At 41.4% G+C, this 25026-nt stretch overlaps 1 protein-coding gene and 1 pseudogene across 6 annotated transcripts in view; one reads left to right on the top strand and one right to left on the bottom strand.

Annotated features, from left to right (window-relative positions):
• The window catches only part of SYNJ1 (synaptojanin 1), a 91462-nt gene that overhangs the window by 59815 nt on the left and 6621 nt on the right, over positions 1 to 25026 (bottom strand). For all 6 annotated transcript variants that reach the window (XM_070367063.1, XM_070367071.1, XM_070367094.1 and 3 more), the window contains 3 exons: positions 5843 to 5929; positions 3713 to 3980; positions 22 to 247 (listed from right to left, as the gene is read on the bottom strand). In XM_070367063.1, the coding sequence (XP_070223164.1) occupies positions 22 to 247; positions 3713 to 3980; positions 5843 to 5929 (581 nt within the window). The remainder of the gene's footprint in view (positions 1 to 21; positions 248 to 3712; positions 3981 to 5842; positions 5930 to 25026) is intronic.
• LOC102273609 (large ribosomal subunit protein eL34-like) lies at positions 16038 to 16517 on the top strand (annotated as a pseudogene).

The raw sequence follows: 25026 nt of genomic DNA, 5'->3' as shown, positions 1-25026 counted from the left end.
GCAAGATAAAACACTATATACCTGTTCTGTTTCTACAAAATTGGCGACGTGACCATCATCATTTGTTCCCCGGACGTTAAACCTGGTCCCAGCTCGTTCACAGCTTAGTCTGGAAATGAGGCAAGCCTTTGCCTGTTTATGAGCAGCATAAATTGTTCTGATTTCTACTCCCCCACACATGAGGCGTAATAACCAGTCGTCACAATTCACACCGTAGTGCTTGAGATGCAAGTGCAAAGACTGATTCCTAACAGAAAAAGAAAGAACTGCATTAGCGTGATGAGCACTCCCCAACACGCTCCAGTATTCTTGCCTGGAAAATTCCATGGACATAGGAGCTTGATGGACTGCAGTCCATTGGGTCACAAAGAGTTGGATGTGACTGAGCGATGAGCACATACAGGCAGCACACTGCACAACACAACATGCATTCTAAGACAGTGCCCCTGGGACTTCAGAGGCGCCAGAGGGAAATCAACCCACTTACATTCATTGTGCCAGGGACTGGAGGATAGGGCTAGACAGATAGACCCTTGGACATGTGATCGGTGGGCCATGCAAAAGCAGCACATATTCTACGTTTTTAGAATTTGGGCCCCATTTGTTATGTCTTTCTTCATAATGTATTTACCACTTGTTCCAAAAGCGTTTCCACACCCAACTCCAGGGAATTCATATATATATGGATTTTCTTAAGGCTTGACTTTTATAAGGCTCCATTTTAATTAAATTTAAATAGTTACATGAGCTAGTAATTACCATATTAATGCCTGTCTAGGGTTTTCCCAGCGCTCCAAATACTTCTATACTCTAGGTAACAGAGAGGGCCTACTTTTCAATCCTTTTCAGGGCAGAGAGTTCTGTTTAAATGAACACACAGAAACCTGATGATCAGAAAACATATTAAAAGTGGAGTTGTCATGGCTAACGTTGGGATGGGGGCTGGGGACCTGCTACACTGGCCATCTTCACATCCCTCTGCTTGCCTCAGGGGCTCTGCTGGAACCACTGCTGCTGCTAAGTCGCTTCAGTCGTGTCCGACTCTGTGCGACCCCATAGACGGAAGCCCACCAGGCTCCCCCATCCCTGGGATTCTCTAGGCAAGAACACTGGAGTGGGTTGCCATTTTCTTCTCCAATGCATCAAAGTGAAAGGTGAAAGTGAAGTCGCTCAGTCGTGTCCAACTCTTCGCGACCCCATGGACTGAAGCCTACCAGGCTCCTCCGTCCATGGGATTTTCCAGGCAAGAGTACTGGAGTGGGTTGCCATTTCCTTCTCCAAAGGAAGGCTGGAGGTTGGAAACACAGGCCTCCAAAACGCCTCACCAAACCACCACCAAGTAAAATATGCTGTTGTGCAGAAAAACTTCCTCTCTGGGACTTGCAGATAATAAAGGCGCCTTACAAAAGGGAAGTTGCTAGAATATTGAAGCTTGGTTCTCTGAGTTTTCAAACTACCAGTTTAAGAGGAAATCTTAAGTGCTTTGCACTATCTTGTTTCTTAAAGAGGTATAAAAACAATGTGACAGCATTTTCTTGAAGGCTTAGAGTTGTTAAGAATCTACATCAATGCTGTTGGAGCAGTCTTTCCAGTCCCCACCACTTCAGGCTACGCTGCAGGGGACAGTAAACAGGTAGTGGCCACTTGTAATCCTGATAAACCAGATATAACCCCAGCCTCTCTTATCCACTGAAGAAAGCAGACTGGAAAGTCAGTGAGTAGGCGGCTTACTCCTGGGATAACGTTAAATCCGATGAATATTACTAATTTAAAAACGTGACTTCAGTTTCCACACTTTACTTAATATCTACCTTGATCTGAACTGGCAAAGCTCAAACTGGCTGTGACCCAGTTCATCCAGATACCACAGCTGAGGCCCAGATCATAGCAGAGGTAGGACAGACTGATTGTCCCCCATTTAAATAGCAGTGGGAGCCGTGTATTTGTTCAGATAGAATTTCTCCCTCTGCTGTCAGTTTTCGTTTTTCTTCACAGTCAACGCCTTGCTGTTTTAATTCTATTTAAGTTTACACTTGACTCTCAACTGGCAGCAGCCTCAAATCCCCAATGGATTAAAACTACATGGGCTTTTGGGATAGGTGTTTGCCACTCTCTGGCTACAGAACTTACTTGGCTGTATCTTGGGAAATATTTCTACAAAGCTGCAAGGGTTGGCATAATGAATTCTAAAAGCTTTCCTTTTTCTATGCAAAGTGAAGCTCCAGACTCTAATCCTTAGCAAAGCTTTAAAGACTATAAAGTGAGCAAAACTCACCTTTAGCATTTCAGCCTCCTCTTTGCTCAGCCTGTTTCCAGCTCATAAACCTCCTCAATCTGTTATCTAAATTGGCCCCCACTTCTACCCATAACTGAATGAAAAGATAAAAGAATTATTCCCACGGATTAAACTTTGTGATATTCTTAACTGCTGGCCATTTAGCCAATGCATCTGCATTTGCCTGGACTTGATTACGGCAGAGAAACTTTTCTCTCTCAATCTAAGAAATGTGGGGTTAGAAAGAGCAGAGGGAAGAAAGGTAAGGAGAGCTGCCCTAAGACCAGCTGCAACGCCATCAGCTTCTTCAGAAACATCAGTGTCTCTTCCATCAGAGAAGTGCCGGGTTGACATGAGCAGATGGGACTGCCGACTTGTCTCTCCTACGCCCTCCCTTCCCCACCGCCATCCTTTCGCCCTCCGCTAGGCTCCAAGTCTCCAGATACAGCGCTCCAAAGCCCCTTTTCCCTCTGCCTTCTTGGCTCCCCCATGCCACTCTGGGCCAAGACACTTCTATGGGAGCTACAAGCTACCAAGTTATTGCTCTAAATGTAGTTTCCAGTCCTAGCATTGCTGACTTTGAGCCCTCTGATCCCCAGGGCCTTTCTCCAGGACCATTCAGGCAGATAGTGGAAGTGGGAGAGAGAGAAAGTATACAGTGGGGAACCCCCGAGTCTGAATTACTGAGGGAAGCTGTGAGCATAGTCCTGGACTTTGGCCTTATAACGTAAGTAAACAACTGAAATACAATTTGTTCATTGTGTTAAGGAAAAAAGTCAACAGCAATGCTGACTGTGGACAAGAGAACGACTATACTGGAAATCTGGTCTGTTCCAATAAAGCGATACCGATTACAGTCATGTGGGTCCTGCTGCCCCATTAACGCATACTTACCATACAGCACCTTCATGCATAATCCCGAAATATGTCGCAGTTACCTACTTAAGTCTCATTTTATTACAGTACTAAACTTGATTCCAGCATACTACTTCCCTGTAGTCGGCTGCTCTTGAATAAAAAAAAATCATCTACTTACAACCTTCCAATTAAAAACAATAAGGGAATGTAGGATTAGAAAGGCAAATGTGGCCAGAGATGAGATCTCAAACTAAGAACCATACATATGAATAACACAATTCTATTATGATTAATTCCTTCCTGATTTAAAAATAAATATTTTAAATATATGTCTGCAATGGAAGGTCTGTCTAGATCAGGAAGAGTAAGTGGGTTTCACGTCACAGGACTACTTTAATAAAACGATGGCAGATATCTGCTATGCTCCACTGAGGATCCCGCAACAGTAAAGAGTGGTGTGCTCAACTGGCCGTGCCCACCGTTGCCCACTCTAGAAAGAACTGTTATGCCTTCCATGTTCCAGCTCACCCAGTGGCTGCACTGCACGTGATCACAAGGGAAAACGTAATACAAACTCACCAGAAAAATCTATTGTCAGTTGTGTGTTCTTGCAAGCTACGGTGGGCATTAAGACTCAGATCCAAACTGACTCCGGATGCAGACCATGCAAAATAAAAGTTTCCTGAATTTAAAACTTTTCGCACTTCCGAAATGCGATCCTCGTCCGAAGAATCAACTCGCAGTGATATAAATTCAGTGGAAGTAACTCGGAAAACTTCAGATTCTTGAATTTTTCCAACAGACATACATCCAGTGACTAGGACCAGATAATGTAACATAATATCACCTGCAAAAACCAAAGACTTAATGGGATGGGAAGTGCCAATATTCTACAAGCTATTCAAAATTTCTTCCAACTTTCTTCTAGTGTCTCTGTCTTTTAAAATCTGACAGTGTGGTTATTTTAAATTTATCATAGACACATTTAAGTTCACAACAAGATTTTGGCAGAAGTTGGGAGAAAAAAATCCTTGTTAAATACATTTAGTATGATGAAGCATTTAAACATTAACAGAATAATCTTACATTTATGAAATTATTCCTCTACTTAAAAGTATGTGAGATTTATCAAATTTTTAAAATGTAGGTGTTATCCTCCCTACCTTTCCTTTATGATTGTAAGAAGTTCAGACAAGACAATGAATTGAGAGTTTTTCATAAACAGTAAGGTTGAAAAAATGGCATTTAAATGTGAACTGCTGCTGCTGTTGCTGCTATGTGAAGAAAAAGTCTTTGGTAACAATTTATAAAGTGATTTGGCTGACAAAAACTTTCACAGCGATTTTTTTCATCTAATTTTGACAAAAATCCTGTGCAGTGAGTATGAAGGTGGAATTCAGCAGTGGTATACTTTGAGCATGTGGGGGCTTGACATAGGCAGAAGTGCCCTGCATCTTGGCTTCTCCACTACTTATTATATCCACCAACTTCATGTGTTAACATATGCAACATGAGATATCCTGCCTTTAGAAAATAAGATTAAGGGACTTCCCTGGCGGTCCAATGGTTAAGACTCTGCTTCCAATGCAGGGATCCAAGTTTGATCCTTGGTCAGGGAACTAAGATCCCACCTGCCATGAGGGGTGGCCAAAAAATAAATAAAAAAAGAAAATGAGATTAAAGCAAATCTCATTGGACTGTGAGGATGATCCAGGGCAATACTACTTAAGTGCTCCCAGGTGGCACAGTGGTAAAGAATCTGCCTGCCAATGCAGGAGATGCAAGAGAATCAGGTTTGACCCCTGAGTCGGGAAGATACCCTGGAGGAGGAAATGGCAAGCCACTCCAGTGTTCTTGCCTGAAATCCTATGGACATTAGAGCCTGGTGGGCTACAGTCCACATGGTCACAAAGAGTCGGACATGACTGAGTGAGTGAGCACGCACGCACACACAGTGCTTTACGTGTGACAGACTCATAACGAATGGCATATCTCCATTTGACAAGACCAGCGCTCCTCAAAGTACTATCCATGGACTAGTTCAGTTACCAGTTTAGTGAGAACAGGTGCTTGCTCCAGAACAGAAAACTGCCTCACTAAGTTCTCTATTTGGTTTAGCTGACTTCTTTTTTTTTCTCTACAGTAAGACTTTATCAATGAAGGAAGCCATGTGTTGATTTGCATGACCGCACCAGCTTCTTTTCTCATCCAGACCACTAACAAAACAGTTCATGGAGTGTAACCTGTCCGTGGGCCACACTCTGAGTCACACTGTTGTAGAACTGGTGATCACAAATGTTACTTTGCAGCCCATGATGACACTGAATGGCAGACAGGCTCAAGCTGAGATGTTTTGAGTAGAAAACAGGTATCTTTTCCACCACAAACCAGGGGAAACAGTGTGTGGTTCTAAGACATCTTTCCTTAAGTGCACTGAAGCAAGAAAAAAAAAAAAGGGCAATGCCCTTATTTTTCTCTTCTAACAATGTTACTGATCTCTTAAAGTGTTCAGACAGGATGCTGTCTCTGGAATTTAGAATCATGAGAGCATGAGCATGTAGCATGGCTTTTCAGGCAACAATCATCTCAAGGTTAAGAGATGATTATACTCACAGATCAAATACAGAGTCTATGAAATAATGTCTATCAAATCTTCAAAGTTACAAAAACAGAAATGAAAAAACAGATTGAATTATATTGAATACTTACCAAGATTTAATCGTAAAACACCTAAAAGTCCATAGGCATCTAGAACTTTGGAGTATGTACCCTTGATTGCCTCTTTTTCTGCTGATGCTACAAAAAAAAAAAAAAGCTTTAGTATAAGAAAAAGGACCTGAAACACCAGATTCGCTTTAGCTATAAAGCCAGAGTTTCAACCAAAAATCTAAAGTCTGAATCTAAGTCTGATATTCTTAACATAAATGTACTGCATAAAATCTTTTTTTGAACCAGTAACTTTAATAGTTTTTCCCAAAGAAGTAACAAGTTATTCCAGCACCATCAATTCATGAATCCATCCTCACCTAATGATCCTGAAGTACTTACTACCTTTAATAATATTCCTATCTTTTGGAGGTTGCTTTTGAATTTTCTTCGCTGTCCCCCTGATCTGTTTAGCTAATCTTAATACCAGGAACACACTGCGTCCTGATATCCCTACGGGACAACACCCAACCCCTTAACAAAGACTCTTCCAGACTTTAGCCTCAACCCACCGTTTCTGCTTCAGTCCTCATTGCTCCCCTTCCCTCCACAGCCCATGCACCTTATGCCCCAGTCACATGAGACGCTCACTGTTGCCCAAACACACTTTCTACATCTCTGTGCCTTTGCACAGTGATCTGGCTTTCTGCCTGCAAGGCTTGACCCAACTTTTGCCTCTGGCCAAAACTGAACTCACCTTAGAAAAACAAAGACATAAAGTCACTTTCTTGAAACCTTTATTTATCTAAGCACAAGAATTTCACAGAGCTCCCTCTTCATGTTGCCAAAACATTTAAAATATATTCATCACTTGTCTTTCTCATTAGCCAACCTGTTCCCTGAAGGTGGAACTCTTGTCTTATTCATTCTTTAATCGTTGACACTTAGAACAGAGCTTGATGCATGGAAGACTACTAACGCTTAAATTATGAAAGTTAATGGTAATGCTTGACCACATGAGTCAAGCACAGGGACAGGGAAATTGTCAGTCTGGCCTTCGTCTGGATTTATTTCTTCTGCTATGAAGTTAATGTCATCCACTAATGAATACAACCTACAGAACAATTTCCCTAAGACAGGCTGTGATGGTCATTCTATTGAGAAAAAACAAAAACAAATCCTGAAGCTTTAAAGGAAAACCTTCCGAGTTCTTAGCAAACACACTTATTGAAAACTGGACACAGAACCAAAGAAACATAAACCACAGCCAGTATCTCAATGTACAATAGCAAATATGACCTTCTAAGGCCTACAAATCTGGAAAGACAGGAGCCTCTTTTTCATTCCATCCTTTCCTTTCCAGTTCTTTCCTTCTTCACTGCCCTCCCTAATCCACAGCCTACCCCACAGCTCCCAGTTCACCTCTTAGATGACTGGCTCACTCCTTATTTACCTCTTATCTCTTGTACTTTTCCCTTCTCTCATTTCTCAAAGATTTGCACATAAAATACAGTATATAACAAAGTCTAATAAATATTCTAATAAATTACATTCTGATACAGAATCACAGTATTGAATATGTTTTGACAATATGCATGTGTTCCACCTTACAAACGCTTGTAAGCAGATTCTTACAGTCTTCTCTGTTGATCTCTATTGCCAACAAAACGGCCATAGTCTCAGTCTACTGCTTTGCCTAATATCCCATAGTATTCTGCATTAAAGCTCTTTCCTTTGTCTCGAAGCTCGTCTCCAGGGTTCTCCAGACAGCTCATCTTCCCTGCCTGCCTCACCTCTTTTCAGACCACTGACTTTTAGACTTCTTCCTGATTATCCCACTTCTGCTGTCGAATGAGCTGTGCTCTGCTAGTTGGCAGCAGAGGCTAAGACTGAACGGTGGTCCAGTGGCTAAGACTCCTAAGCTCCCAATGCAGAGGGCCGGCATTCGATTCCTGTCAGAGAACTAGATCCCACGTGGGGCAACCAGAAGTTCACGTGCCGCAACTAAAGATCTGGAATGCTGCAACTAAGACCCCATGCAGCCAAATAAATAAATAAATATTAAAAAAAGACTGAGTCACTCACTCAGCCACCTGATGATGTCACAGTTCTTTAGCATGCTCTTTACTGCGGTGGGCCTTTATTTTTATCAAACCACCTGTATGAAGTTAGGGAGTGAGGACGATTTCACCAAGCCATTAAAGTTATGGGGATGTGAATTTCATTCTTCATTCCTAGAGTTCCTATCATTATTATTTGTTACACTATATATTTATAGAAGTTACTCCTAACATTCAATGACAAGGAACAGAGTTAGAAAATGCTGCTGCTGCTAAGTCACTTCAGTCGTGTCCGACTCTGTATGACCCCATAGACAGCAGCCCACCAGGCTCCCCCCTCCCTGGGATTCTCCAGGCAAGAACACTGGAGTGGGTTGCCATTTCCTTCTCCAATGCATGAAAGTGAAAAGTGAAAGGGAAGTCGCTCAGTCGTGTCCGACTCTTAGCGACCCCATGGACTGCAGCCTACCAGGCTCCTCCGTCCATGGGATTTTCCAGGCAAGAGTACTGGAGTGGGGTGCCATCGCCTTCTCCAAGTTAGAAAATATCACAACACAATTTTTAATTTTAAAGTAATAGAGGAACCCCTTCTCCCACATCTTGCCTTGTAAGTACAAAATGTACAAAAGCAAACCTTAGAGAGGCTTGTTATCTCTCTGATGATAGAAGGCATGGTTTCCAGGGCAAATTCTATTCTAGAGTTTACACGTTATATGCATTTCAAACACTACCACTAGTACAGTAATATAGAAATTACCAGATATATCTATCAGTTTTAGCACCAACCATTTAGGTTCAAATACCAGTAATAGGGTTAAAAAGAAAATATATTTTTAGTGTTAAGTTGTCACTTTCCCTCTGGAGAAGGAAATGGCCACCCACTTCAGTATTTTTGCCTGGAAAGTCGCATGGACACAGGAGCCTGGTAGGCTATAGTTCATGGGGTCGCAAAGAGTCAGACATGCCTAAGCAACTAACATACACCTTCCCTTAGAAAAGACAAAGTCATTTTATAACTTAAATTACCATGCAACAAAATCTTCTCTCTTCTAATAATGCATAATAATTACCTTTTCAATAACTGTGCTCCAAATATATGAATCTACCATGTTTTTCAGGCCCAATGAAGACCCATCTATTAGACTGTCACCTGATTCAAACAGGTGAACAAATGTCATACTGTTTAGTTATTTGTGCTTTTGTATTATATTCTGAGACTCAGGGAACAGGACACACACACAAACATACACAATTTAAATTAAAGTGTATATTCTTAACTAAAATAATGCTAAAGGAAAGAAAAATGATTCAAAGAATAGATGAGATGTCATTTTCCCTGCCAGGAATTTTTTGGTTTCTTCTCAAAATATTAAATGAAATTTTAAATTATTTTTTAGAGTGACAAATATTTGACAGGAGGGAACAGGCTTAGGGAGGTTACTAATTTACTACCCTGGCTACACTCCAACAGTCAGAGAAGGCAGCTTCTTGAGGGAAGGGGCTTTGTCTAATCCACTGGCCTGTCCCCGGTGGGCTAGCTCAGTGCCTGGCACCCAGGAGGAGTTCAGTAATTTATGTTCAGTGAACTGGTGAAGGCGATTTCAGAACCATATGAACATTTACCTCTAGATCCTTCCAATTTTATAAAAGAAAACCTAGTGTTTCCTTCTTAAATATCTTTACTCTAAAGGACAGTAGATGATTACCTGTTGTTTCATTTATGCTTCAAAGGTGTGGGGTAGAATGGAAGGAGGTCCTTCACAGGCTGTGAGTCCAGGGAGAGTAAGAAGGTGTCCCTGCTCATGGAGTTGAAGCCACAGGTGGGGAAAGAAAGACTCCATTTGAGGGGAGGGGCAGCGGGCAGGAGGTGATGAAGTCTGAGCGGAGTAAGAAGGGTGGTGTCCACCCAGGAATGGTGGGAATGGCCTGCAAAAGGATGCTGGAGCTTGAAAGAGTAGAGAAGGCACGGTGCGTTGGACGGAGGCTCCAAGCAGGGTGCTAGAGCCCCAGTGGGGCAAGGAAGCCACCCGTGGGGTGGATGAGGCTGTAGTGGCAACAGGAGAGTGGTTGGTTATACACAGGGGGACGACCAAGAACCACGGAGCAGGTTTCTCACTGTCAGAAAAGGGCAGTACAAACACAGAGAGAAAACCAGAAAAGATGCTGTGGTGCTGATCGGAACTGGAGTTACCACTGTGAACTCAGTTTTCTAGAGAGACAGACAAAGACAGAAATGGGTGGGCATAATTATACTTTCAAATACATAGACCCACTTGTGCTCAGTCGTGTCCGACTCTTTGCAACCCATGAACTATAGCCCACCAGGCTCCGCTGTCCACAGGATTTTCTGCTAAGAGTACTGGAGTGGGTTGACATTTCCTCCTCTAGGGGATTTTCCAGGGATCGAATCCTCACTTCCTGTGTCTCCTGCCCTGCAGGCGGATTATTCACCACTGAGCCAGGGGGAGACCCTTGCATATACATACACGCTTATACATTTTCCTTCACTCTATCAATTGACAGGACCTGTGATCAGCAATGCTCAATAACAGACAACACAGCCAGCACTCAGATCTTGCTTTCTAATACATTCTCCACTAAAAGGAACTAGGACTCCACGGAGAAATGGCTGATTCCAGGAGAACAGCAGGGGCAAGACAAGGCTAGAACAAATTTTTGTGCCAGAAAGTAAACAAGTGTTCAAAGAACAATGAAGGCACGTCACAAAAATACAGAAGCCAGCCTTAAAGGGGCTTCTTCTTCTGGCAAAATTTGGGACAATTTTAAGACAAATTTTAAGAGTAAAAGATTATAAATCCCTGAATAAACCCATAAACTTAAAGTTTGAAGAGCAATGGGATCATACACAGTCTCAAAGTACCTCACCTTCAAACACTTATTAATTATAAAGGGAAAAAGAGCTGGCCAGTGACGCCTGGCAGATACCACATCAACACAAGTTATCAGAGTGAACACCAACAGTAAATGGGACAAGTCAACACTGTGTCAGCTGACAGGATACCATGAAAAGCACACTGCTCTGTAATATTCCTGCCAACACCACATGACTCTGAACAGGAAGAACCATCAGACAAATTCTGAGTGAGGGACATTTCTACCAAACAACTGGCCCTCGCCTTCAAAAGCCATAACACTTTACAGTCATAAATGTCAAAGACTGGGAAACTTCTCCACATCTAAGGATACTAAAGAGACATGATAACTAAATATAATATACACAATTCAACTCGATCTTTTTGCTATGAAAGATATTGTTCGGACAACTAATGAACTAAAATAGAGTCTGAGAATTGGACAGCTGGTACCATGTTCATTTTTTGACGGTTATATGGTAGTTATGCAGAAGAATGCCTTTCTAGGAAATATTATAATAAAGCATTTAGGGGAAACAGATAAACCCTGTTTACCTCATGTTAGCAACTTAATAGTGTCAAATAGTTCAGAAAAAAAAAATTCTTTTGTGCTGAACTTCAACTTTTCCATACATGTAACATTATTTAATGTGATTTTTTTTCATTTTAATGTAGCCAGCAAAAATAGCTGTTAGAAATACATGTGCATATTCCTAAATTAAGAAGTCTGTATCTCTAAATGGCATTAAGATAATTACTTATAATACAATTTTATTTCCTTCCCATATGTGTATTTTTTTAACTGAGGGGAAAAAAAAGACTCCCGTATTTTATGAAACTCCATGAAATACTGAGAAATATATAATTAGGAGGGACCTGACTAAATTATTGTTCCATTTCTCTGATAATTTAATTTCTAGAAAACAATTTGAGAATCTCTACTATAAAGAGATCACTTAAAATAGGAAAGCCATAACGCTTTAAAATAACGTGTATAACCTTTAGATAAAACGCAGCATTTGTCACGAATTTACTCAGTCCATCCCCATCTTTCTTGTCCCCTTAACACTCTACCCTCGCATCCCAGCTTCAGCCAAAACCAGAATGTGCTTGCCTCCTACAGGCTCCGTGTTCTTCACCCCCACCTCCCTTTCCTTGTTCACAGCGTTCTTTCCATCCTGAATATTTGTTAGTCATTGATCTATCTGGCTGTGCTGGGTCTTCGTTGCTGTGAAGGCTTTCCTCTAGTTGGGGCGAGTGGGGCCACTCTGCAGTTGCGGTGCGCAGGCTTCTATCGAGGTGACTTCTCCTGCTGTGGAGCACAGGCTCCAGGCGCACTGGCTCAGTAGCTGCGACCCGCAGGCTCCAAAGCACAGGCTCAGCAGACGTGGCGCACAGGCTTAGCTGTTCCTCAGCATGTGCGATCTTCCCAGATCGGGGCTCAAAACCGGTCTCCCACGCTGGCAGGCAGTCTTTACCACTGAGCCACCAGGGAAGCCCATCACCTTTCAATACCTAACCAAAAATGCTGCTTTCTTCCTAAAGTTTTCCCTGAGTACTCTGGCTGGAAGGAAATCTCTTGTCTACTAATAGCAATAGAAACTAGGTTTTACTTACTTATATCTCAACACGATACCCACCTAACCCAAGCCTCTGAACACTGCAGCTGCTGACTAGATTTTCATCTAACAGAAAAAAAAATAATAAATTGAGAGGAACATTTCTTCTGAACTATATGAGGCACTGCGTCCTGGGCTGCAGTCCTTATTTTGAACCAAATAAAACTTAACTCCAAAAAAAAAAAAAAAAAAAGGTTTGGGCATAAAAGGGAATGGTTTGTTAGTTTTAAAAAAATATGTAAAGAAGATAAACATTACATCTTACCACTGATAGCATTTGAAAACCCTCATCGTTGAAGTTTAACAACTCCTCACAGTAAAGGAGGCAATTTTCGAATGTGATGTCTGTGGTGAGGGGTGAAGTAGAGATGGGGAAGATGGGCACCATTAGGTGACTGCAAACCAGGATCCACGCTATGGAGCACAGGAAATGGCAGCAGGGGCGGAGAGCTCGGAGGACACAGAGTGAGAGGAGGAGCAGAGCTCAAAGTCCAGGAAGCCTGGCTGTGCGGAAGCTCAGGCGGCTCATTCTCCCCTAAGTGCTGCCTTGTTGATAAAAAGGTTCTCCACTGTGCTTTCCATGAGGGGAACGGACTGATTTTTGTAACAGAGGTATTTTTTTCTCCCCTTTCCTCTTCATGTTGTTGCTATTTAACAAATGAAATGCTAGGAAAGTCAAGCCTTCCTTTTTACAAGTGACTGGTTTCTAATCACCAGTAGGTATGAATGAATGGCCAAGAAGCCCATTGTTTTCCAAGTCCTTCTGAGCCAGGATCTTGAGCAGTTCAGCTGAAGTAAGAAGGCCCCACCTCTTCAGCTCACACTTTAAGCACGGAAGTTAAGTCAGAGCCCGGCTTCTGAAGTTACTTACTGCTATTACACTTCAGACGTCAACAGTATGTAACTCCACTCTTATTTTCCTTATTTTAAAAGGAAAAACTTGGGACTTCCCTGGTGGTCCAGTGGTTAAGACTCTGTGCTTCCAATGCAGCGGGGCATGGGTTCAATCCCAGGTCAGGGAACTAAGATTCCACAAGCCATGTGGCCATAAATAAATAATTTTTTTTTTTAAAGGCAAAACTTTTCTTCTCATGTTTGAAACTATCTTTCATTCATGCTTTAAATCTCAGTCTTCACTCTAAATACAAATGTGCATTTCCAGAGAACACTGAGCTACCTTCAGTGTAAATTTATAATTTTAGTTACATTTTTAAGTATAATCTCATATCATTAGGATTGATTATCTGAAGGCCCTAGGATTCTACTCCTACTGAATATATGAACAGGAATCAGGTCACAGAAAAGAATTTAAAGCAAAATAAAATATGTGCTATAAGCACATACTCTCCAAAAAATATTTAAGGATGAAATATATTGCTAGTATTCTGTCATAAATCTTTTGCTTATTTCTCATAGATAAAATAGTCCTTCTTATGCTGATGGGGCTTCCCAGGTGACTTAGTGGTTGTGGCCTCGTAGTTGTGGCACATGGACTTAGTTGTCCCACAGCATGTGGGATCTTCCTGGACCGGGGATGGAACTTGTGTCCCCTGCATTGGCAGGCAAATTCTTTATCACTGAGCTACCAGGGGAGCCCCCTGTCAAAGTTATAGTTGGAAGATCATAAGCTTGCCTTCACCTACCATCGGAGAAGTAGTTAATAAGTATTTAAAACTACCAAAGCCATGAGCTAGTGATATCCTACAATTTTAGTCATTATTTTAGCTCTGAGGGTGTTTCACAGTTTTTGAATTGAACAAATTAATGTCTGAAGGTAGGCCTAATCTACATTTCCTATTTAAGCTACAGGAAAATAATGAAAATAGAAGCTATAAACCTATATATAGCTTTATAAACTCTTTGATCTCTTTATAGACTACAGAAAACACTCAGTGTATAAATAGATCAATTGTTCTCTATCAAAATTTAACCTACCAATTGTTCTCTATCACAATATTCAACACCTTTTCTGTTCGACTGGCTTACTTTTATGGTACTATGTCATATGACGTGACTGGCATTACTCAGCATTGCTGGTGTTATACCTCTCTTTTCAAATGAGAATTTATGGCAAATAATGAAACATAGTATCAGGTACACAGAAAAACAAATATTGTATCAGTTCAGTTCAGTTCAGTGGCTCAGTCGTGTCTGACTCTTTGTGACCCCATGAATCACAGCACACCAGGCCTCCCTGTCCATCACCAACTCCCGGAGTTCACTCAGACTCACGTCCATCGAGTCGGTGATGCCATCCAGCCATCTCATCCTCTGTCATCCCCTTCTCCTCCTGCCCCCAATCCCTCCCAGCATCAGGGTCTTTTCCAATGAGAAAACTCTTCACATGAGGTGGCCAAAGTACTGGAGTTTCAGCTTTAGCATCATTCCTTCCAAAGAAATCCCAGGGCTGATCTCCTTCAGAATGGACTGGTTGGATATCCTTGCAGTCCAAGGGACTCTCAAGAGTCTTCTCCAACACCACAGTCCAAAAGCATCAATTCTTCAGCATTCAGCCTTCTTCACAGTCCAACTCTCACATCCATACATGACCACTGGAAAAACCATAGCCTTGCCTAGACGGACCTTTGTTGGCAAAGTAATGTCTCTGCTTTTGAATATGCTATCTAGGTTGGACAAAACTTTCCTTCCAAGGAGTAAGCATCTTTTAATTTCATTGCTGCAGTCACCATCTGTAGTGATTTTGGAGCCCCCAAAAATAAAGTGACACTGTTTCCACTGTTTTCCCATCTATTTGCCATGAAGTGATGGGACTGGGTGCCATGATCTTCGTTTTCTGAATGCTGAGCTTTAAGCCAACTTTTTCACTCTCCTCTTTCACTTTCATCAAGAGACTTTTTAGTTCCTCTTCACTTTCTGCCATAAGGGTGGTGTCATCTGCATATCTGAGGTTATTGATATTTCTCCCGGCAATGTTGATTCCAGCTTGTGTTTCTGCCAGTCCAGCGTTTCTCATGATGTACTCTGCATATAAGTTAAATAAGCAGGGTGACAATATACAGCCTTGACGTACTCCTTTTCCTATTTGGAGATATTGTATACTAACACATATATATGGGATCTAGAAAGGTAGTACTGATGAACCTATTTGCAGAGCAGCAATGGAGACACAGACATTGAGAACAGACTGGTGGACATGGCTGTGGGGAGGAAGGAGAGGTTGAGATATATGGAGAGAGTAACGTGGAACATATGTTACCATATGCAAAATAGAGAGCCAATGGGAATTTGCTGTATGACTCAGGAACTGAAACTGGGGCTCAGTACCAACCTAGAAGGGTGGCAGGGGGAGGGAGGTGGGAGAGATGCTCAAGTGGGAGGGGACATGGGTAAACCTATGGCTCATTCAGGCTGATGTTTGATAGAAACCAATATAATACTGTAAAGCAATTATCTGTCAATGAAAATAAACAAATTTTAAAAAAAGATCAGGTACAGAAATTCAGGTGAAAACAATCATATACCTATTTATTGACTTTCCTGAGTTATGAATCTAAATAGAGGCTTAATAAACAGGATAACTGTGACATGGTGGTCATACCCGCCTTGCTAACCCCACCATCTGAACCCAAAGAAGCAAAATTAGATCTTATGATCTAAGATCATCAGATAATTTAAAATGTCATTTCTTGAACCTGCAAGGACTTCCTTTTTCCTCTTGTGGGGATGGCAGCTACAGGCATTCAGGATGGTGCAACGTCTGACATACCATCGTAGGCTGTCCTACAATACAGCCTCTAACAAAACCAGGCTGTCCCGAACCCCTGGTAATACAGTTGTTTACCTTTATACCAAGGAGATTGGGAAAAAACCAAAATCTGCATGTGGTGTGTGCCCAGGCTGACTTAGAGGTGTTCGTGCTGTGAAACCTAAAGTTCTCATGAGATTGTCTAAAATGAAGAAACATGTCAGCCAAGCCTATGGTGGTTCCATGTGTGCTAAATGTGTCCGTGACAGGATCAAGCACGCTTTCCTTAAAGAGGAGCAGAAGATCGTTGTGAAAGTGTTGAAAGCACAAGCACAGAGTCAGAAAACTAAATAAAAAATGAAGCATTTTTGAGTAATAAAAAAAAAAAATGTCATTTCTTTAAAAACTTCCATGGTATTTCTGAATTAAATTTAAATGTAGATTCCTCTAACTTCTGATGAATTACAATACTTCAAGCTAAATAATTACATTACTCAGTTAAGATCCTGCCATCCAAGGTCAACCTTCTACTGTGGCTCAAGCCTTCCAGGTGGGAACAGACACCTTTCCTTAGCTGATTCAGAAGACCAAGCTGAAAAAAGCCGGTAAGAATATGAAAACAAGATGACAAATCGGCATACCCTGCCTAGAATCACAATTTGCCTGAGGTTGCATGCACCGCACTTTGTGGTTGGCTTATTTGCATGTAGAGAGCCTCAAGTCAGAGGATCCTCGAGGTCTACAGGCCAAGCTACTCATTTCCAGAAGAAAAAGACTAGAGGTTAAGTGATTCATTTAAGATCATGTAAGCAGCTGGCAAGAAAGCCTCTTTCAATTTTATCATACATAAAGAAAAAAATTATTTGAAAAGAAAATGGTTTTCTTTGTACTATTAAATAACTAAACTTTTAGCTGAAAGATAACGCACTGTCCAAATTAGTGTTCTATATAAATTATACACCCCAATCTTAGTAACATTTCAAAATAACCTTTCACTCATTGGTGCAATAAGTCTGTACTGAATGTCTATTCCAGGAATAAAAAAAGTCAGTGCCCTAATACCTTCCATTGGGAAGACAGGCATTATATAATCACACAAGTGCAAAATTATATTAAGCACAATGATGGAGTTCCAATAGACTGCAGCAAGAGAACCTAATTTAAAATTGTTTGTTGGAGGCAGGCCTGCCTGCCTGCCTGCCTGTGGAAGTGACCTTTTAGTTGGTATCTGAAGAGTAAAGGTTAAGAGTGTTCCAGGAACATCCATATACCCTAAAACCAGAAATTTCATTCCTAAGAATATCCAACAGAGAAATTAAAGTATGTGCACCGAAAGACATGTAGAAGGATGTTCATACTAGAGTCATCTGTAATAGAAAAAATTGAAAATAAAGCCAATGTCAACAGAACACCAGAACATTCATACAATGGAATACTACATAGCAATGAAAATGAATAAACTACTGCTATACGCTATCACAAGCAAGATCTCCCATATTTAACACTGAATGAAAGAAGCTGGGTGCAAGAGAATACTTACTGAATGATTTCATTTATGTTAAGTTGGAAACCAGACAGAACTAATCTATGATGCAAGCAATCGTGCAGTTATGATCTCTGCATATCATGATGGAGATAATAATTGGAAAGGAGAGCCAGCAATAATGTTCTAGTTCTCAACCTGGTAGTGGCAACATTAATATGTTCACTCTGTAATAAGTCATCAAGTTGAACATTTATGGTTTATGTACTTTTCCACATGTGTGAACAAGTTTATTTTTAAAAATAAAATCTTGAGCAGAAGCAACAGCATATGTGAAGACCCTGAGACCAGAAAGAATTTGAGACATTCATAACTTAAAAAAGGGCCAATGTGGCTGGAACACAGAAACCAAGAGACAGTACAGTGTAAGAGTGAAGAGGGAGGCAGGGCTCCATTTCACTGCAGGTCATTTTAAAGACTCTGCATTTTAAGTTCAGTGGCCAACCACTGAAGGGTATTGAGCAGGCGAATAAGATCTAAATTGTGTATTTAGGACTTTCCTGGTGGTCCAGTGGCTAAGAATCCACCTGCCAATGCAGGGGTCAAAAGTTCCCTGTGCTAGGAAGATTCCAAGTGCCACAGGACAGCTAAACCCATGCACCATGCCCACTGGGCCTGCACGCCTAGAGCCCGTGCCCCGCAACAAAATAGGCCCTGCTCGCTATAACTAGAGGAAACCCAGGCGCAGCAACAAAGACACAGCACAGTCAAAATAAACAAACTTTTAAAACATTAAAAAAGTAAACTGCATATTTAAAAACACTGCAGAGTTGGGTGGGGAGAGTGGAAGCAGGGAGACCAGTTAAGGAGGCAATTACAATGGTCCATGAAAAAGAATGCAGTGGCATTACTGATGCAAAACCAGCTGAAATGGTAAACTGCATGGATTCTCAATGAAATTAGGAGGTTGAGTTGACTGGATTTGGTAATGGAGTGAATGTGTAAAACCAGAGTGAAGGAGGGGTAGAGGGTGATTCTTAAGTTCTGGTTTAAACAGCCAGGGGGATGAAGGGCAACTCCCCGAGTAAAGAAGACTGAAGGAAGAGCAGGTTTGAAGGAACGCAGTGGTCAAGGTGGCCATCAACCCTTCCTTACTATGTAGCACCCTGCTGGTGGTGGCTTTATGGGAACTCAGACAACTACAGAAAGTTGTCTCCTGTTGCCAATCATCTGTCCAACCCAAGCAGTCCTGCTGGCCCTACACACACAGCACGTGGTTCAGGAATGGACACAAAACTTAAACAAGGGGAAAGTGCATTTTTCATGTTTTAGGTTCTAATCCATTTTCTCAGTCTAAAAAAGTTGGATCTCAACTGTGCCGTCCACAATCAGTAATTATTTTACCCAACTCTGTGTCAGTCCCACACAGTGTTGTAACATCTACACATCTGGTAACTACATTTCTACCCCATTCTCCAACGTCACTTCCCTAGCGCTGACCAAGACAGACCACTAACGAGCACTAATGTACCAGCAGCTAGGAATTTACTTAATAGTATGATTCATCCTGCCTATGCTTAGAATATGAACCACAGGATATTAAAAGACTTTGTTTATCTACATTTCAGTAAGGTAGTCAACAGACTACAGTAATCCTATGGTCTGTTGCTGTTGTTTAGTTGCTAAGTTGTGTCCACAACCCTTTGGTGACCCCATGGACTGTAGCCCACCAGGCTTCTCTGTCCACAGGATTTTGCAGGCAAGAATACTGGAATGGGTTGCCATTTCCTTCTCAGGGGATCTTGCAGACCTAGGGATCGAACCCACGTCTGCTGCTTGGCAGGCGGATTCTTTACCACTGAGCCACCTGGGAACCCCATCCTATGGTCTTCAGCGCAGTTCAGTGGCTCAGTCGCGTCCGGCTCTGTGCAACCCCATGGCCTGCAGGGCGCCAGGCTGCTCTTGTTACGGTGCATGGGCTGGGCTCTAGAGTGGCTGGCTCTCCAGTCTCGGTGCACAGGCTTACTTGCCCTACTGCATGTGGGATTTTAGTTCCCTGACCAGGAATCAAACCCTCATCCCCTGCATTGGTAGACAAATTCTTAACCACTGGACTACCAGGGAAGTCCCTCTTTTTACTTTTAACTGACTTAAGTTATCTCAGAATCATCTAGGAGTGTAAAGGGCACATACATTCTTTCAACCTGAAATGTGGGAGTAATTAAATAGTGTCCAGTTGACGAGGGAGAGTTAATGCATCTCTCCAAATGCACTCACAGTAATTCTATTAGTTCAGTGGCTACGAAATGTATGCCAACATGAATGCTCTGCTCATACTGTAGAACATTACAGAGGGATAACAATGGCTTACATTATAGGCAAACAGGCAAAACTTATTTTAGTGGAAAAAGATAAAACACAAATTCTTATTAACAACTATTAAAAATCTCAAGCAACTGTGTCACCATCAAAACATGATACACAATTTTTTACAGATAAACCTCCTTCTGGCACTCTACTTACAAAGCTAACCCCAACTGCATAAGTCCATTCCACTCTTTCTGCATCTTTCAAGTTTAGAGTTTAAACATAACTAAGTAACAAAATGGGCTTCCCTGGAGGCTCAGGTGGCAAATAATCTGCCTGCAATTCAGGAGACCTGGGTTTGATCCCTGGGTCGGGAAGATTCCCACGTTGAAGGAAATGGCAACCCACTCCAGTATTCTTGCCTGGAAAATTCCAGACAGAGGAGCCTGGAGGGCTACAGTACATGGGGTCACAAAGAATCGGACACAACTAAGCAAATAACACACACACACATATACACAATTAACAAAACTGACTCAGTCTTTATAAACTCAGAATTTCTGAAAATACTGGCACTAGATATAAAGAAAAGCAATACTAATCTAAATCGCTATTCATATAATTAGCTCATTTTGTTTTGGCTTTTGAACATCTAAAAAGTCTTTACATCACCTTTCTTTGTGATGGAGTACAGAATTCTAGATGGACAGGTTTTGGGTTTTTTTTTTTTTTTTTCATTATTCTTCTGTTTTTTTTCCATTTCAGCTCATTAAAGACCTAGCTCTTTCTCCTCTGGGTTGGACTGTTTCTTTTTTCTTTTTTTGAGTCATACTGCACAGCATGTGGGATCTTAGCCGCTCATCCAGGGATCTAATCCACATTCCCGGCACTGGAAGTGTGGAGTCTTAACCACTGGACCACCAGGGAAGTCCCAGGTTAAATTGCTTCTAAAGAAATGTCTATCATGATTCGTGTCTTCATTTCTCTACACATATGTCTTTTTTCTTTCTTGGATTATTTTTAGAATTTTTCTGTCACTGGTTTTAAGCAATTTGACCATGTGTAGTTCTTTCTCTTCATGTTTCTTCTGCTTATGGTTCATTTAGCTTCTAGGATCTGTGGATTTATAGTTTTCATCAACTTTGGAAAATTATCAGCCACAATTTCTTCAAATATTTCCCGGCTCCACCCCTCCCTTTTAGGATTCCAACTATATATACATGTGTGTGTGCTCAGTCACTTCATTCATATCCGATTCTTTCTGACCCCATGGACTGTAGCCTGCCATGCTCCTCTGTCCATGTGATTCTCCAGGCAAGAATACTGGAGTGGATTGCCAATCCCTCCTCCAGGGGATGTTCCCAACCCAGGGATCAAACCTGTACCTCTTGTGTCTCCTGTATTGGCAGGCAGGTTCTTAACCAGCTGAGCCATCAAGGAAGCCCATGTGTATATATCCGGCCACTTGAGATTTTCCCACAGCCCTCTGATGTTCTGTTTATCTATTTAAGTCTTTTTCCCCATGTTTCATTTGAGTTGTCTATTATTGCATCTTCAAATTTGTCATTCATTTATTCTGCAGTCTAATCTATTAATCCCTATTAGTGTATTTTTTTCATTTCAGACATTGCTGTTTTCATTTCTAGAAGTCTGATTTGGGTCTTTCACATTTTTTATACCTCTCCTTAACATGCTCATTCTTTCTTGTGTTCCTGAACATACGGAGTATATTTATAATAGCTGTTTTAATGTTCTTATTAATTTGAGCATCTGTTTCTACAGATTGACTTTTCTCGTTATGTGGCATATTTTCTTGCTTCTTTGCATGCATGGTAATTTTTAATTGAATGCCAGACACTGTGAAATTTACAGGGTTGAATGCTGGATATATGTATATACACTTTGTGTTCCTGTGAACAGTGCTAAACTGTGTTCTGTGATACAGTTGAGCTATTTGGAAACTATCTGCAAACAGTTTGATCCCTTTGGGTGTTGCTTTGAAGCCTGTTGGGCAGGACCAGAGCAGCATGTGGTTGAGAGCAACTTGGGCCCACTAATGAACCAATATATACCCCTCTCGGGGTGCTCAAACCAAACAGCTTTCTCAATTCTGGCTGTTTGGACCATGACCTATTCCCAGACCTGGGTGAGCACCAGGAATTTTTCTGCTGGCTCCTTTTGGGTGCTTCTTTCCCGGTCTTGGTAGCTTCCTCTCACACTGGTACCAAACAGAACTCAGCTGAGGGACCACGTGGAACCCACCATGCATCTCAGGAGCTCTGTGCAGATATCCTTATGCTGGTACTCAGTCCTGAGAACTCTAGATGCCCCAGTTTCCCCAAAGTCCCTACTCTGTCTCAATTCGGGGAGACTGCCAGGCTTTGTCTGGGTTCCTCCTGATGCTATTGTAGCCTGGAAACTCTCAAGGCAGCAACCCACAAACAAGAATCACCTCATTTGTTTCCCTTCTCTCAGGGATCAGTGTCTTGTGCTGCCTATGGTTCAAGAGCTGACACTTGTTTCACATTTTTTGTTTGTTTTGTTGTTATTATATAAAGTGGGAGGACAAATCCAGATCCTGTTATACCATTAAGCTATATTTTAAGGACAATTTAGAAAATCTGAGACATAGGATTTCTCTGGTACTCCAGCAGCTAAAACTGAACTCCCAATGCAGGGGACCCAGGTTCAATCCCTGGTCGGGAAACTAGATTCCACATGCTATAACTAAGAACTGGTGCAGTCAAATAAATAAATAAATAAATAAATAAATATTCTTTTAAAAGGTCACATAATTAGGCTTTACTATTCAGTGAGACAGAAATTTTGCCTTCACCCTTAATTTTCTTATAGCAAACTTAAGTGGCAAAAAATGAAAGCACTTAGGACCTACTATTGTTGTTTAGTTGCTCAGTGGTATCTGACTCTTTGCAAACCCATGTACTATAGCCCTCCAGGCCCCTAAGCCCATGCGATTTCCCATGCAAGAATACTGGAGTGGGCTGCCATTTCCTTCTCCAAGAGATTTTCCTGACCCAGCAATCAAGCATGAGTTTCCAGTACTGGGAGGCGGGTTCTTTACCACTGAGCCACCTGGGAAGCCCAGGAACTACTATGAGCCCTATGTTATAACAACAGGATAACCTAGGCTTCATCAGTATGTGGACCAAGAACTTCCAGATGTGCAAGTTGGATTTAGAAAAGGCAGAGGAACCAGAGTTCAAACTGCCAACATCCACTAGACCATAGGAAAGGTAAGAGAATTCCAGAAAAACATCTACTTCTGCTTTATTGACTGCTAAAGTCTTTGCCTGTGTGGATCACAACAAACTGTGGAAAATTCTTAAAGAGAATGGAAAACCAGACCACCTCATCTGCCTCCTGAGAAATCTGTATAGAGGTCAAGAAGTAACAGTTAGAACCGGATATGGAACAACGGACTGGTTCCAACTTGGAAAAGGAGTATATCAGGGTTGTATATAGTCACCCTGCTTATTTAACTTATATGCAGAATATATCATGTGAAATGCTGCACTGAATGAAGTACAGCTGGAATCCAGATTGCAGGGAGAAATATCAATAATCTCAGATAGGCAGATGATACCACCCTTATGGCAGAAAGCAAAGAGGAACTAAAGGGCTTCTTGATGAAGGTAAAAAGATAGTGAAAAAGCTGGCTTAAAACTCAACATTTACAAAATTAAGATCATGGCATCTGGTCCCATCACTTCATGGCAAATAGATGGGGAAACAATGGAAATAGTGACAGACTTTATTTTCTTGGGTTCCAAAATCACTGCTGATGGTGACTGCAGCCGTGAAATTAAGATGCTTGCTCCCTGGAAGAAAAGCTATGACCAACCTAGACAGCACTTTAAAAAGCAGAGACATTACTTTGCCAACAAAGGTCCATCTAGTCAAAGCTATGGTTTTTCCAGTAGTCATGTATGGATGTGAGAGTTGGACTATAAAGAAAGCTGAGCACCAAAGAACTGATGCTTTAAAAAAAAAAAAAAAAAAAAGAACTGATGCTTTTGAACTGTGGTATTGGAGAAGACTCTTGAGAGTCCCTTGGACGGCAAGGAGACCAAAGCAGTCGCTAGTAAAGGAAATCAGTCTTGAATGTTCATTGAAAGGACTGATGCTGAAGCTACAGCTCCAATACTTTGGCCATCTGATGAGAAGAACTGAATCATTGGAAAAGTCCCTGACGATGGGAAAGACTGAAGGCAGGAAGAGAAGGGGACAACAGAGGACAAAACAGTTGGATGGCATCACTGACTTGATGAACACGAGTTTGAGCAAACTCCGGGAGTTGGTGAAGGACAGGGAGGCCTGGTGTGCTGCAGTCCATGGGGTCGCAAAGAGTCAGACACGACTGAGCCACTGAACAACCCTGCTGCCCAGGATGGAGGAGGAAGGGTAATTTTCTTTTTTTAAGCATTGATATTTAAAAGTTGCTATTTACTTTCTTTTTTATTAAATATGAACATTCCAAAAATTATTTACAGAAAAAAAGTGAAATTTTGCAACCCTAACATAAAGTCGTATCTAACAAGTCTAAAATTCATTTTTCTGTGCAGCAAAAGTCAACTATAAAAAAGTCACTTCTTTCAGCTTGAAATTTTTTCTTAAAAAAAGATAAAGCACTGTAACTTATCTAAAGGGCAATCATGGTGACTGGTAGCATGTGGCAATTAAAAAAAAAGAAAAAACTATGGATACTGCTTTTTATCACCACCTACCACAGTTGTCATCCAAAATTCTAAAAGCTGACATTTAACTTGGCCTGGCAAAGAAACCTGGTTTTTTAATGACCTAATGCTAAATCAAACCATGTTTTTTCCCTTATATAGTAATACTTTGTAGGCAAAACACAGCAGGTTTAACACTTCCCTCGTTAGAAAATGCTGCCCATTTCACTCAACTTTAAAATTCTATAGGCATTCTTGTCTTTTTGCTATTCATTCCTCAACCCCCCAAACAATAACCACCACCCTAACAGCAGCCCAAATAATAATTACGGTGAAAAAGCAAATGCTAAGACTATGTCATTGGAGTAGTTATTTAATCTCTCCAAGCCTCAGTTTCCACTTTTTCGAAATGGGGATAAAAGTACAACCCACAGAATTTAATGAAATAAAGCAAGTCTAGTGCCACAGTCTAAACTCTATGCTGAGAAGGTCCAGGACACTTCAG

This window comes from Bos mutus, chromosome 1 (assembly GCF_027580195.1).
Source record: "Bos mutus isolate GX-2022 chromosome 1, NWIPB_WYAK_1.1, whole genome shotgun sequence".
Taxonomy (NCBI): Eukaryota; Metazoa; Chordata; class Mammalia; order Artiodactyla; family Bovidae; genus Bos; species Bos mutus.
This window is presented reverse-complemented; position numbering and strand designations above follow the sequence as displayed.